The following is a 12944-nucleotide window of genomic DNA, read 5'->3' as shown; positions in this document are numbered from 1 at the left end:
CTATTCGCATGTGTATATGAATATAAAAACACAAACCAAATAGATAGCTATGGCTGGATGAATGGGTAGACAGACAGATAAATGAAAGGATATGGCCATCTCCCTGGCCATGTTACCACAGTGGAGCAAGGGGTCTATATAAGACCAAAACTTTTAGAATGACACTTAAAAGACTCATGTGTAGATGGGCATGGTGGCTCATTCTGTAATCCCAATGGCTCAGGAGGCTGAGGCAAGAGAACTGCAAGTTCAAAGCCAGCCTCAATAACTTAGTGAGGCCCTAAGCAACTTAACAAGACCCTGTATCAAAATTTAAAAGGAGGGAGCTGGAGATACGGTTCCGTGGTTGAACACCCTTGGGTTTAATCCCTGATACCAAAAAAAAAAAAAAAAAAAAAGACTTATATATAATGAGAACATCACCTAAGAGTACAAAAAGTAGGAGTAAGTCACATAGTGCATCAAAGGGAGTATGATAAAAATAGAAGCATTTTCAGGAGTGTAGACTGAGCAAAATATTTTTCACCATTCCTGCACTTCATTTTCATGAAAGACATAAGGGTGCTTATAATTGAAGATTCATGGGGTTCATAAAAGGGCACACACACACACACACAAAAAAAAAAAAACAAAAAAACCCTACAACTAACATAATCAACGGTGAAAGACTGCTTTTCTCCAGAGATTAGATCAAGGCAAGAATGTACGCTTACCCTCCCATTCAACACAGTACTGGAAGTGTAAGCCTATGCTATAAAAAAAGACATCCCTATTGAAAAGGAATAAGTACAATTGTCCCTCTTCACAGATTACATGATTGACAATAACCTTCAGATACAGGAAAATCTACAAAGCAACAGGACACTGAGTCAACTGATAGGGCCCTCCCACAAGATCACTTTGGCTTCCTTCCTCCATTCTGACCCTTTCTGTCAGTTGAATCAGTTTTTGATCTCCACAAGAAACCAGGTATGATGGTAAAAAAGAAAATCCAAGAGAAAAATCTCGCACAAAAATGTCCTACAACTAATAAGTGAGTTTAGCAAGGTCACAGGATACACATTGTTAAAACCAATTCTGCCCGGAATTCTCACATTTTTGTACATTTTTCCAAGCAGAGAAACCTTCAGATTTTTACGTGAACTATTCAGGATGTTGTACAACTAAAATATATGGTATTACAAATGAGGATAATAGAGATTTTAACAGGTCATGGACATTAGAAGCTTATTTGGTTGGTCCCCAAACAGTCACCACTCAGCTCTAAAAAAAATGTAACATGTCTTGTTTACTGATATGAAGCCACTCTTTCTTTCTGCCCCATGGATTCCTCCTTCCTCGTCTATTCTCTCTGTTCTTCTGCTTTAAAAAGTGATTTAGGGAGCTGGGGTTGTGGCTCAGTGGTAGAGTGCTTGCCTAGCACATGCAAGGTGCTGGGTTCGATCCTCAGCACTACATAAAAATAAATAAAATAAAGATACAAAAAAAGTAATTTAGATTTGGGCAGAGGTCTATCTGAAAAGGGAATATAAGCCCATCTGCACCAATATGCAGGAGAACTTGACAAGTAAGGGACTCAAATTTTTATGACTCCGTTGGAAAGACATCTAAGTGACCATCCTACCTGGTTTCTTTTGGGAATGGAAAACTCAAACTCAACTAAGAGGTCAGGAAGGATTCATAGGCAGGAGGGAAGGTAAGTGACCTTGTGGGAGGGCCCTTTCAGTTGATTCTAGGTACTGCTGTTTTGTTGTTTTTCCTATGTCTGGATATAGGAACCTCTAGGTTATACACTTGTACTTCTTTATCCCGTGTCAATGGAAGAGTCAGAATTCTGTTCTTCTGATTTTTTTCTATGTCAAATAGTTAATAGATTAAATTAAGTATTCAGGTAGTGCCTACTACATAAAAGGCAACATACTTGTGCAGATAAAGGGAGAACAAATTCCAATTTTTCCCTAAGGCTATTGAATACTTTCTGCCAAACAATTTATTCACTCTTCTTTAATAGCTTTTGCTACCATGAAAACATTAAAAATTTTTGCAACTCCTAGGAGTCAGTTTTCCAAATTATGGTTTTGAGATTATTTTTCTAGTCTCATAAGGAAGTTACTCATCTTACACACTGCACAAAGTCCAACTTTATGGTCATTTTCTCAAGCCATCTCATTATTGAGAGATTTTTTTTCCCCACTTTGGAAAAATCCTTCCCCAAATATTTTGTACACTGTTACAAGTAACAGCAAACCCTGAAGCCCACTGTCTCACTTAGTAAAAGGAATTATGGACTCAATGTGATGGTCTCGGCCCTGTCTTTTTCCTCCTATCAATTTTGTCCTCCGGCTACCTTCTATTATGGTGGCAAATCTGCCAGCAGGAATCAGAGATGTATGTTTCTTCAATTATATCCAAAGTGAAAAAAAAAAAAAAAATCATCACTAAGTCAAAACATTAAACAGAAGCCCCAAACCTCACTGCTTGTATACACTGTGGTATGTCATCCCTGAACTAACCAAACACTAGGGCTGCTACACACTGTTAGAAGAGGAAGAGTAGATGATAGAGAGAGCATCCTAAAGCCTCCAGTGGTCATTCTCTCTTCTAGTTGACACTTCCTTTAGCTGATAGATTCAGCTACCCTTTATTTGTGCGCTGCCTCTTGGCATTCTTTCGGCCATTTCAAACCACAGGGAAACGAGTCGTCGTTCCAGGTGACCTTATTAATTGCAGTGTAACGGGAAACGCTAATGGAAGGTCAGGGTGACAGCAAACTCTTCAGTAGTTCAGCAGGAAGGCTTGTGGGGGGCACAGTAGGAGCTCGGGTGATCCCACAAGCAAATCTTAGCGGGGTGCCTGTGAAGTGGGGGTCCCAGGCTTTCTTCCGGTAATCTCCCGTCGCACGGACCCCATCACCAACAGAAAGGAGTCACAGAACTCAGACCTACCGAGTTCGCGACCCGCAGGCCCGGGACCCGGCCGAGTGACGCGCACACCCGACGGCACCTGGGTTCAGTCGGCCACGCTGGCCCCAGACCCGGCTGCGGAGCCCAGGGAACAGCCTCCGGAGCCGAGAGGCGGAAGCGGAAGCACCGCTGAGGTGTCGCCTGGGAGACGCTGGAGGCGGGGCCGCCCCGAAGAGCGCGACCTTTGACCCGCAGCCGAGGCTACGTCAGAGGCGGCCGCAGTCGGGAGCCCGGCGGCCGTGGCCGTGGTGCCGTCCGGAGGCGATGGAGGTAACCTAGCCCGGCGGCCTGGCCGGGTCCGGCTTCCCGCCGCCGAGCCTCCCGCGCCACGACTGGGACGAGGGTGGGAGCCCGGGAGGGTTACGCCGCCGCCTTCCCTTACTCTGCCCTGGGTTACCTGTCCCTTGGAGCCCGGCTGGTGCGATCCCCGCCAGCGGAGACCCGCCCCAGCACCCCGCTGTTGGGGTTCCCACCTGAGGGCTGTCCCCCGCGCGGGGTTCCCGACCGGCGGGGTTCACGCGCTAAGCCTGGGACCAGCAAAAGAGTTCCCTTGACACCTGGGTTTGCTTTTATTTTGTAGGATCCTGTTCAAGATGGGGTGGCCTCCGCAGCCACCCCTGGGACCGGGAAGTCTAAGGTGAAGAGAGTGTTTGACCAGCAGGCTCGCTCCAGAGTGGAAGGGTGATGGATTAGAAAAACTTTGATGTGGGAGAGGGAGGCCTATTTAAAAGAAAGGACCTCTTCAAGGCATTTCGATTTTAATTGACAGTTACTCATCTATTTTCCGCTTCTCTCTCCTCTCTCTCCTCCTCCCCCCAACCTTGATTTCCTGATGGAGAAACCCGTTCTTGTTTACTTCCTGCTCCTGGTTTGCACTGCTACGAGATCCTGCAGTTTTTCAATCATTAAATGAAGCAGTCTACTTTATAAAGATTTCTGTAGTGATGCAGTGGAAAAGACCATTGAGTTAGGGTAGGAAACAAGGGGCTCTAGTTCCTATGTTGTGAAAAGAGAGAGTTGAGTTAGATCATTTTTATGGCCCCTTACAGTATTTAACATTCAATGATTTCAGATGATAGTGATTTATTGCCAAGATTTATTGTTTGCATGCCAAGTTTCAGGCCCTTGCCTAAGCACTGGGTTTCTTTATTTAAGCTTCATGATAACCATGAGATAGTACTGTTATTATTCTTATTTTACAAATGAGAATCCACAGAGGTTAAGTAATTTTCAAAAGTTGTGAAAGCCCAATTTTTTAGTTAAAGCTGAAAAGTTTCCTGATGTATCTTGTTGCTGTAGTTATAAATTTTCATATGACCAGAGACTTCTTTCAGCTTGGCATAGAATTTTACAGCTCTTTAGGAATTTTAAGAAGTATTAGTTCCAATCCCTAATTGTACAGTTTAAGAAATCAAAATCTAGGACCTCTGTCACAATAATCTGTGTAAGAAGTTAAGTGTTCTTTTTGCTAATAACTGATTCTTGAGTTGAAGGTGCATTTGCTACTTTAAAAAATGTGGAATAAAATATGGTGTTTGATTGGCTTAAAGGTTTAGTCAGTAGAATGTTTTTATTTTTAAGCAGACATTATGGTTTTTTGTGTGACATTCTGGAAATGTGATAACAAGTTGTTACACCTTTCAGCTGGAAACATTGCCCAAGGAAGATCTCATCAAGTTTGCCAAGAAGCAAATGATGCTGTTACAGAAAGCTAAGTCAAGGTGTACAGGTATTAGGTTGAAAATATTTATCTTGGTTAAAAATGGTAGTTTTTTTTTATTTTTACTTTTTAATATTTATTTTTTAGGTATAGATGGACACAACACAATGCCTTTATTTTTATGTGGTGCTGAGGATCGAACCCAGGTCCGCCCGTGCTAGGCGAGCGCTCTACTGCTAAGCCACAATCCCAGCCCAAAATGGTAGTTTAAATAGTACATTGGCCCATTTTTAGTTTTCATGATTCCAAATGCATCTTAGTCACTTGTAGAATCTCACTACTTAACAACACTTACCTCTTTTTGTGTTTTGTTTCGTTTTGTTATTGTTTTTTTTTTAATATTTGCATGTCTAAATTACAGTTATCTTTGAATTGTTAAAGTTAGGGAGGACTATTTTTAATTTTGTAAAGTTAAGCATTTTTTTTTCCTTCATGTGGATTGTAGATTCCTCTGAGTTAAGTGTGTTTTCTAGAAGAGTCAGTTAAAATGTTAGAGATACAAAGTGGTAAGCCCAGAGACATAGTCAATGTCCTTAAGTAATAAATTCCTGGAAATCTGAAATGTATACGTTTGCTGGGATTGGTTGATTTTTCTATTCTGTTTAATTTTTATTTCAAAAGGAAATTAATGCTAATAGCTTAAGTGGCTGAAGTCTTGAATTTTAGATGACTTAAAAATGTTCACTGCCCAATCTAAAAAGAAAAAAGCCAAGACTTATTTTCTATCAGAAAGTCAAATTATGTTTTAGAATTTGAATCTGCTTATAATTAAGAGAGTAATTTATTTGAAAATGATGTTCTAGGCTCCAGAGCCAAGTTTTTTTGTTTAATATGAGGTTTAATATGAGTTCTTGCTTTAAAATTATACAGTAAGAAGTATTTATAACTGAAATAATATGTCTAGGATTTGTTTCAAAATTATCAGGATGGCCAGGTACAGTGGTGCATGCCTATAGTCCCAGTTACTTTGGAGGCTGACAAGGGAGAATCCCTTGAGCCCAGGAGTTTGAGACTAGCTTGGGCGATATAGTGAGACCCTGTCTCAAATTTTATAATAGGTAAGGGGGGAAGGAGGAAGTGAGTGCTATTAAGCATGAAATATTGTCAGTGTGATAATCACTAAAGCAGGATGATGGGTATATACAGATTAATCATACTATTTTCTCTACTTTTTTATCTTAAGTTTTCCATATTAAAAGGAAAAGAAAAGATGATGCTATTATGTGAGTCAATATTTCTCAAAGTGTCTGCTTCTTAAATATATTAAAATTTATAGGTTATGGAGGGTTTTTTTTTTTTTTTAAGAATGTACTTATCAATTTAGTGATTATTTTCTGAACTGGAAAATTTTTTCAAATTATTTAGAATTGGAAAAAGAAGTTGAAGAATTCACATCAAAACCTGTTGATGGAGGAACTGATGATATTATTAAGGTAATGAAACAATTGTGAATATTGCTTCAATTTTTATTTACCAAAAGGAAATGTCAGATGATAAATAGAATTTCCTTGAGGGATGTCAGTTTGCTAGAGGCTATCTGGCATTCTGTCTACCACTTCCTCTCTGGACTTGGTTAAGTTTTTACCACTCTGATTAACAAAAAAAAAAAAAAATAGGGCTAATGACCTCTAGATCTCTATCTGAAATGAATATTTTCTCCCCTTTTCTTCCCACATACTTCTTAAATACCTCAGTCTTTGCCCTATTCCTCCCTGCCCCTCTCAGAAAACCTGGCCATGCTCAGAATTTCATTGTTCTAAAGATACGTGTAATCTGTAGGTAGATCTACATCATTAGATGTGCCTACTGACCCATATCTGAAGTTATATTTCTAGCTGCCTAGGGAAAAAACCCTCACACATTTCACTTGTCATCCTCTCAAGTGTAACATGACCAAATCTCCTCCTCTGGGTGGGTCAGCAGCACCACTGGGCTTTGTGCTTTTTGACTTATGCCTTAACTTTGTGATTTCCTTTATCTTCTACATGTATCAGTTACAAAGACTTGTGGTTACTTCAGCTTTCTCTCCATTTGCATGGCTCTCTCCTGCCTTCTGTCTTCATATACTTGTTTGGTCTGCTTGTTTTCTAGGTCTGCTACACATTTTTCCTGGAACTGGCTTTGGTGATGATCCTGTGAACTTCTACACTGCTTTCCTCCATCAGGCCCCCATTTGCTAGGGTCTCTCATCATTCACTTTCTCAGTTAACCATATCATTTTGATAGAGCACATCTTTCTGTAGCTTCTTAAGAATGAGTGCATTGGAGGTGCATTTAAAAATGCCTTTAATTAATATTCTTTCACATAAGGAGTTCAAAGGGAGGCAGTCCTAGAGTTGGTTCAGTCTCCTAATGGTGTTGTCATCAGAACCAATTCCTTCATCTCTGTGCTCCTGCATCTTTATCTTATCAACTGGGGAGGCCTGAGGTTTAAGGTTTTAACCTTTATAGTATCTATAAAAAAGACAGATAAGGAAAAAATGTTGATCATAGAGGTTAAATGAGGCAGTCTACAGAAAATGCCACAGAACTTTTTGGAATGCTAATCTAGAATTATATTTTCATTCCAGTTTTCCATTTTGTCTGAGAAATGTCATTGACTTTTAATTTTCCACAATTATATTGAAATTTCTATTTGGGGGTTTGAATGTTTAATTTGGAAGAGCTCATTCTTGATATCTGAAAATTTATACATCTTATTTGAAAATTTAACATGTTCTGTTTTTCTGAGGAAATAAATTCATGCTGTCTTAAAGTTTACCTCTGCTTTTGCATTTTCTGTTTCCTTCAGGTTGAAATATTTTGATCACTTGTGAATCAAAAAGAAAATCTAGTATCTTGAAAATAACATACATCTTCCCAAGTAGTCCCCTACTATCCTATGCTACCCCTCCAGTTTCTCATACCCAAGGTAGCCATTATCCTAGCTGGGCACATTGGTCCACACCTGTAATCCCAGTGGCTCAGGAGGCTGAGATAGGAGGATATAGCAAGTTCAAAGCCGGCCTCAGCAAAAGCGAGGCCCTAAGCAACTCAGTAAGACCCTGTCTCTAAATAAAATACAAAATAGGGCTGGGGATGTGGCTCAGTGGATGAGTGCTCCTTAGTTCAATCCCCGTACCCACCCAAAAAAAAGTTTCATGAATGTTCAGCTGTAGGAGATTATGTCAAACAGTTTATAGTATTTGAAATAACTTTCACTTCTACCAATAACATACCCAGGATCCGATAGATCCATATCCTCTTCAGCACTAGGTTTTGTCTTACATTTTATTTTTGCCAATTAAATAAGTGTAAAATGAAAGGTCATGGTGATCCTGAAAGGAGTCACTCATTTTTTATCCAACGTCCATTTTTTTTAATGGACCAGTGAGCCTTTTTTTATTGATTTGTAGAATTTTTTATATATTTTACATAGAGATATTCTTGATTATGCATGTTTTGAATATCTTTTTCCAATTTCTGACTTGATTTTTCAGTTTTTATATCTTTCTGAACACTTTACGTTTTCCAAAAAATGTGTTGAAGTTCTCATATTCCTATATCTTTTCTCTTTGTTCTTACGTTTATACCTTTTTGAATCTTTTATTTTCCCTTTAACATGGATTGGGAAAGATGTGATAACTATGCCTGTGGTCAGTCTACCATTTTTTATAACGTTTATTTATTTTTAGTTGTAGATGGACACAATACCTTTATTTTACTTAATTTTTATGTAGTACCAAGGATTGAACGCAGTGCCTCTCTCACACATGCTAAGCAGGTGCTCTACCACTGATGCACAACCACAGCCCAGACCACCATTTTTTTAACCCCAGGCAAACAAATCCTTCTATTCCAAAACAGGCATTGACTGAACGTCTGGATGCTATTCTTCTGGATAAAGCAGAGACTGAACAACAGTGTCTTTCTCTGAAGAAAGAAAATACTAAAATGAAACAAGAGGTTGAGGTAAGACAATATTTAATGTTCTTTTATTTTTTATTAACATAGAGTAGGCATGAATTTTTTAGCTAACTAAACCCTTTAAAAGCATCTAATTGCCAGTTTTGGTGGCATATGTCTATGATCCCAGCCGTTCAAGGGCAGGAGGATACCAAGTTTAAAGCTAGCCTCAACAATTTAGGGAGGCCCTAAGCAATTTAGCAAGACTTCGTCTCAAAATAAAAAACGGGCTGGGGATGTGGCTAAGTAGTTAAGTGCACCTGGTTCAATCCCTGGTACAAAAAAAGAAAAGGAAAAAAAAAATCTAATCCAGTCTTATGAAAAAAGAAAGATTAAAACAAAAAGAAAAAATAAAGTAAATGCAGTCATTCAGTTATACAAAGCTAAAGCTAACATTTACTTGTTACATCTTCTTTTAATACTTATAATGTCAAGAAAAATGAAAATAAGTTCATTTTTTCGCACAACTCTAAATACTGTTATGTATTCAGTTCTAGGATATTCAGTATCATATTTTTACTTTCTTGCCTGTTAGGTAATCTACTCAGGTTGAAGTTCTATGCCTTATACAACTTATATGATTTGTCACTTTTTTAAAAGAAAATTAAATTCAGAGATTTACTAGTTGTTAGGTATTACTTTAATAGTTTTAATATTGCTGATCTTAGTTGTTCTACTTAAAGTAGATAGAGCCTAAGGAAAACTGTTGGAATCTCAGTATCATATTTCTGTAGTATATTTCCCTTCATTTACTTTGCTCTATTGGCCAGTGTCAATATCTTTCTTCAGGGTACGGGTTTCTTTTGTCTTACTTGATTTATTTGTTTTATTTTCATAACAGAATTCTGTAACTAAGATGGAAGATTTGCACAAGGAAGTGGAACAATCACATAGAAACTATGTGAAAGAAATTGAAGATTTGAAAAATGAATTGATGGTAGTGCATTCCAAACACAGTGAAGATAAAGCTGGCTTACAAGAGAAACTGGAAGAAGCAATGAATAAACAATTAGAGCTCTCAGAACAGCTCAAATTTCACAGTGAATCTGAAGATACTGTTAAAAAATTACAAGAAGAAATTCCAAAAATTAGGTCAGCCTTTGAGGAGCAAATTTCATATCTGCAAAAGCAGTTAGAAGCTACCACTGATGAAAAAAACCAAGAGATTACTCATCTGCAAAAAGTCATTGAGGAAAATTCTCAGCATTACCAAAAAGATATTAATAGTTTACAAGAAGAACTTTCGCTTTTGAAAGCTACCCACAAAGAAGAAGTAAGGAAATTGATGTGCCAAATTGAAACATCAACTAAAGAACATGAAACAGAAATAAACAAGTTAAACAAGCTAAATGAAAACTTAGTAAAACAATGGGAGGCAACTGAGAAGAGTAGTCAAGAGAAATGTGAATTGGAAAACTTAAATGTTAACCAAGACAATCAAATGTGTTCTATGCTTTTACAAGAAGATACTTTAGTAGAACAAGTAGTAAATGAAAAAGTAAAACAATTAGAAGATTCCTTAAAAGAACTTGAATCTCAACATAGTATCTTAAAAGATGAGGTAACTTATATGAATAATCTTAAATTAAAACTTGAAATGGATGCCCAACATATAAGGGATGAGTTTTTTCATGAACGAGAAGACTTAGAGTTTAAAATTAATGAACTACTATTAGCTAAAGAAGAACAGGGGTGTGTAATAGAAAAATTAAAATATGAGCTAGAAGATTTAAATAAACAGTTTTGCTTTACTAAAGAACAACATAACAAAGAAGTACACAGTCTTAAGGAACAACATCAAAAAGAAATGTTAGAACTAAATGAGACGTTTTTGTCAGGTTCGGAAAAAGAAAAATTAGCATTAATGTTTGAAATACAGGGTCTTAGGGAACAGTGTGAAAACCTACAACAAGAAAAGCAAGAAGCAATCTTAAATTATGAGAGTTTGCGAGAGATTATGGAAATTTTACAAACAGAACTGGGGGAGTCTGCTGGGAAAATAAGTCAAGAGTTTGAGTCAATGAAACAACAGCAAGCATCTGATGTTCATGAACTTCAGCAGAAGCTTAGAACCGCATTTAATGAAAAAGATGCTCTTCTTGAAACTGTGAATCGAATCCAGGGAGAAAATGAAAAGTTATTATCTCAACAAGAATTAGTACCAGAACTTGAAAATACCATAAAAAGCCTTCAGGAAAAGAATGAATTGTACTTAGTTAGTCTCAGTGAAAGAGATACGATGTTACAAGAATTAGAAACAAAGATAAGTTCTCTTACTGAGGAAAAAGATGATTTTATAAGTAAAATTAAAAAATCCTATGAAGAAGTAGATAGTCTCCATAAAAAATGTAAAAGAGAAGAGAGCTTAGCCATAGAACTAAAGGAAAGAGTTGAGCAAACTGCCCAGTACAACAGTGAACTAGAACAAAGGGTAAATGAGTTAACAGGAAGACTAGATGAGACTTTAAAAGAAAAGGATCAAAATGACCAAAAAATAGAAAAACTTATGGTTCAAATGAAAACCCTCTCTGAAGACCGGGCAATGTTTTCATCTGAAGTAAAGGCTCTTCATGAGGAAAATAATAGACTAAACTCTGAAAACAGCCAGTTGAGTAAGGATTTGGAAGCTCTTCATTCTCAAAAAGAAGATTTTATCTTAAAAGAACATATTACTGAATTAGAAAAGAAACTTCAGGTCATGGTTGTAGAGCGAGAAAATTTAAATAAACTGTTTGAAAATGAACAAGTCCAGAAGTCATTTGTCAAAACCCAGTTGTATAGTTTTCTGAAACAATTAGGGTCAAAGGTTTTAGAAGAAAATGAAGAAGATGATGTTGGGAATATCCTACAAGCTATAGGTGAATCCTTAACAAAAATAAATGAAGAAAAACACAACTTGATTTTTCAATGTGATGAAAGGGTTTTAGAGTTAGAAAAAGAGATTAAGTGCCTTCAAGAAGAGAATGTTGTTCAGTGTGAAGAACTTAGGTCTTTACTAAGAGACTATGAACAAGAAAAAGTTCTTTTAAGAAAAGAGTTAGAAGAAATCTTGTCAGAAAAAGAGGCACTGCAACTTGATCTTCTAGAAATGAAGAATGCTAATGAAAAAACAAGACTTGAAAATCAGAATCTTTTAATTCAGGTTGAAGAAGTATCTCAAAAATTACATAGCAAAAATGAAACCCATTATGAAAAATCTTGTATAACGGAACATGAAAACCTAACGGCATTACTAGAACAAAAAGAAACTGAATTGCAAGATGTGAGAGCAGAGTTGACATTATTAAAGGTACTAACTATTTGAACTTTATTGATTCAAATAAATTCTTAGTTCTGGTCATAGACTCTAGAAAATTTTACATTAAAATTTTTCCACTTTTAAGTCAGAAGTAAATTTTTTAGCATTAATGCTCAAGTGGCAAATTTCTGAAAAATGCTTTAAATATGTTGATGTTATATATCCTGTTTATTATTACATTGATCTTTTTGGAGGGGTGTAATCATTTTAAAACCTTGAACTTATATAAGATTAAATGATTAGGGGTTTAAAATATTTTGGTCAAAAGTGTGTAGTCACTAGCAAAACTATGATCATGAAGAAATTTGAGTTACATTCTTATGCATAGTATCTTTTTCAAAGAACACTATTGAGCAAAAAGTAGACTATTTCACTTTGGCTACAATTTTAAGGTTTTCTTTTAAAACTGTGTTGTAAAAGATGATAAACTATAATCACCATTTGATCATTTCTTTATTACACATATATTTGATCTCTGAGTACTATTAGTTCTCAAAGTAAATGCCATATACATAACATTAGCGTTACCTGGTTTGTCAACACAGATAATCAACTTGCTTTTTTTCATCATTGGAAAGTAAATAAATTCTGTTCTTGTTTTTTTGTTTTATTTTCCCGTGTAAAATCTAGAATTCCATAGAGAAATCATCTTCTATAAATAATGATCAACTCTCTTCAGTAAAAGAGCTGGAAGAAAAAATAGGTAACTATGCTTTTCTATGTTGTCACCATTAGACAAATTCTGGTTAGAATAGATCAGGAAATAAAGTAGCTAATTAATGCATTGTTAAAAACATAATGTAGCTATCTTTGCCTTTAACCTCCATTGCCCCCAGCTATCTGTTTGCTTTTCCTTTCAATTGTCACTTTCTGTTTAATCCAGCAAAACACTAATGTGACACCATTTGTAAATGGTTACATGATTATTTGGGGGATTTTTTATTGATCAGATATTATTTGAATGTCCACCTGCTCTAGACATTGTTAATAGAAAGGTGAATAACATATAGACAATGTT

General features: G+C 36.6%; 1 protein-coding gene across 3 annotated transcripts in view; it reads left to right on the top strand.

Annotated features, from left to right (window-relative positions):
* Positions 1-3165: 3165 nt before the first annotated feature.
* The window catches only part of Gcc2 (GRIP and coiled-coil domain containing 2), a 48722-nt gene continuing 38943 nt past the window's right edge, over positions 3166-12944 (top strand). For all 3 annotated transcript variants that reach the window (XR_011704446.1, XM_071601968.1, XM_027948947.3), the window contains exons 1-7: positions 3166-3233; positions 3544-3600; positions 4608-4692; positions 6049-6116; positions 8530-8634; positions 9470-11917; positions 12557-12629. Coding sequence is in view for 2 of the 3 variants with exons in the window: in XM_071601968.1 (XP_071458069.1) it covers positions 3228-3233; positions 3544-3600; positions 4608-4692; positions 6049-6116; positions 8530-8634; positions 9470-11917; positions 12557-12629 (2842 nt within the window). In the remaining variant the exon portion in view is untranslated. The remainder of the gene's footprint in view (positions 3234-3543; positions 3601-4607; positions 4693-6048; positions 6117-8529; positions 8635-9469; positions 11918-12556; positions 12630-12944) is intronic.

This window comes from Marmota flaviventris, chromosome 14 (assembly GCF_047511675.1).
Source record: "Marmota flaviventris isolate mMarFla1 chromosome 14, mMarFla1.hap1, whole genome shotgun sequence".
Classification (NCBI taxonomy): Eukaryota; Metazoa; Chordata; class Mammalia; order Rodentia; family Sciuridae; genus Marmota; species Marmota flaviventris.
The sequence above is the reverse complement of the archived record's forward strand: the minus strand, read 5'-3'. Positions and strand labels throughout refer to the sequence as shown.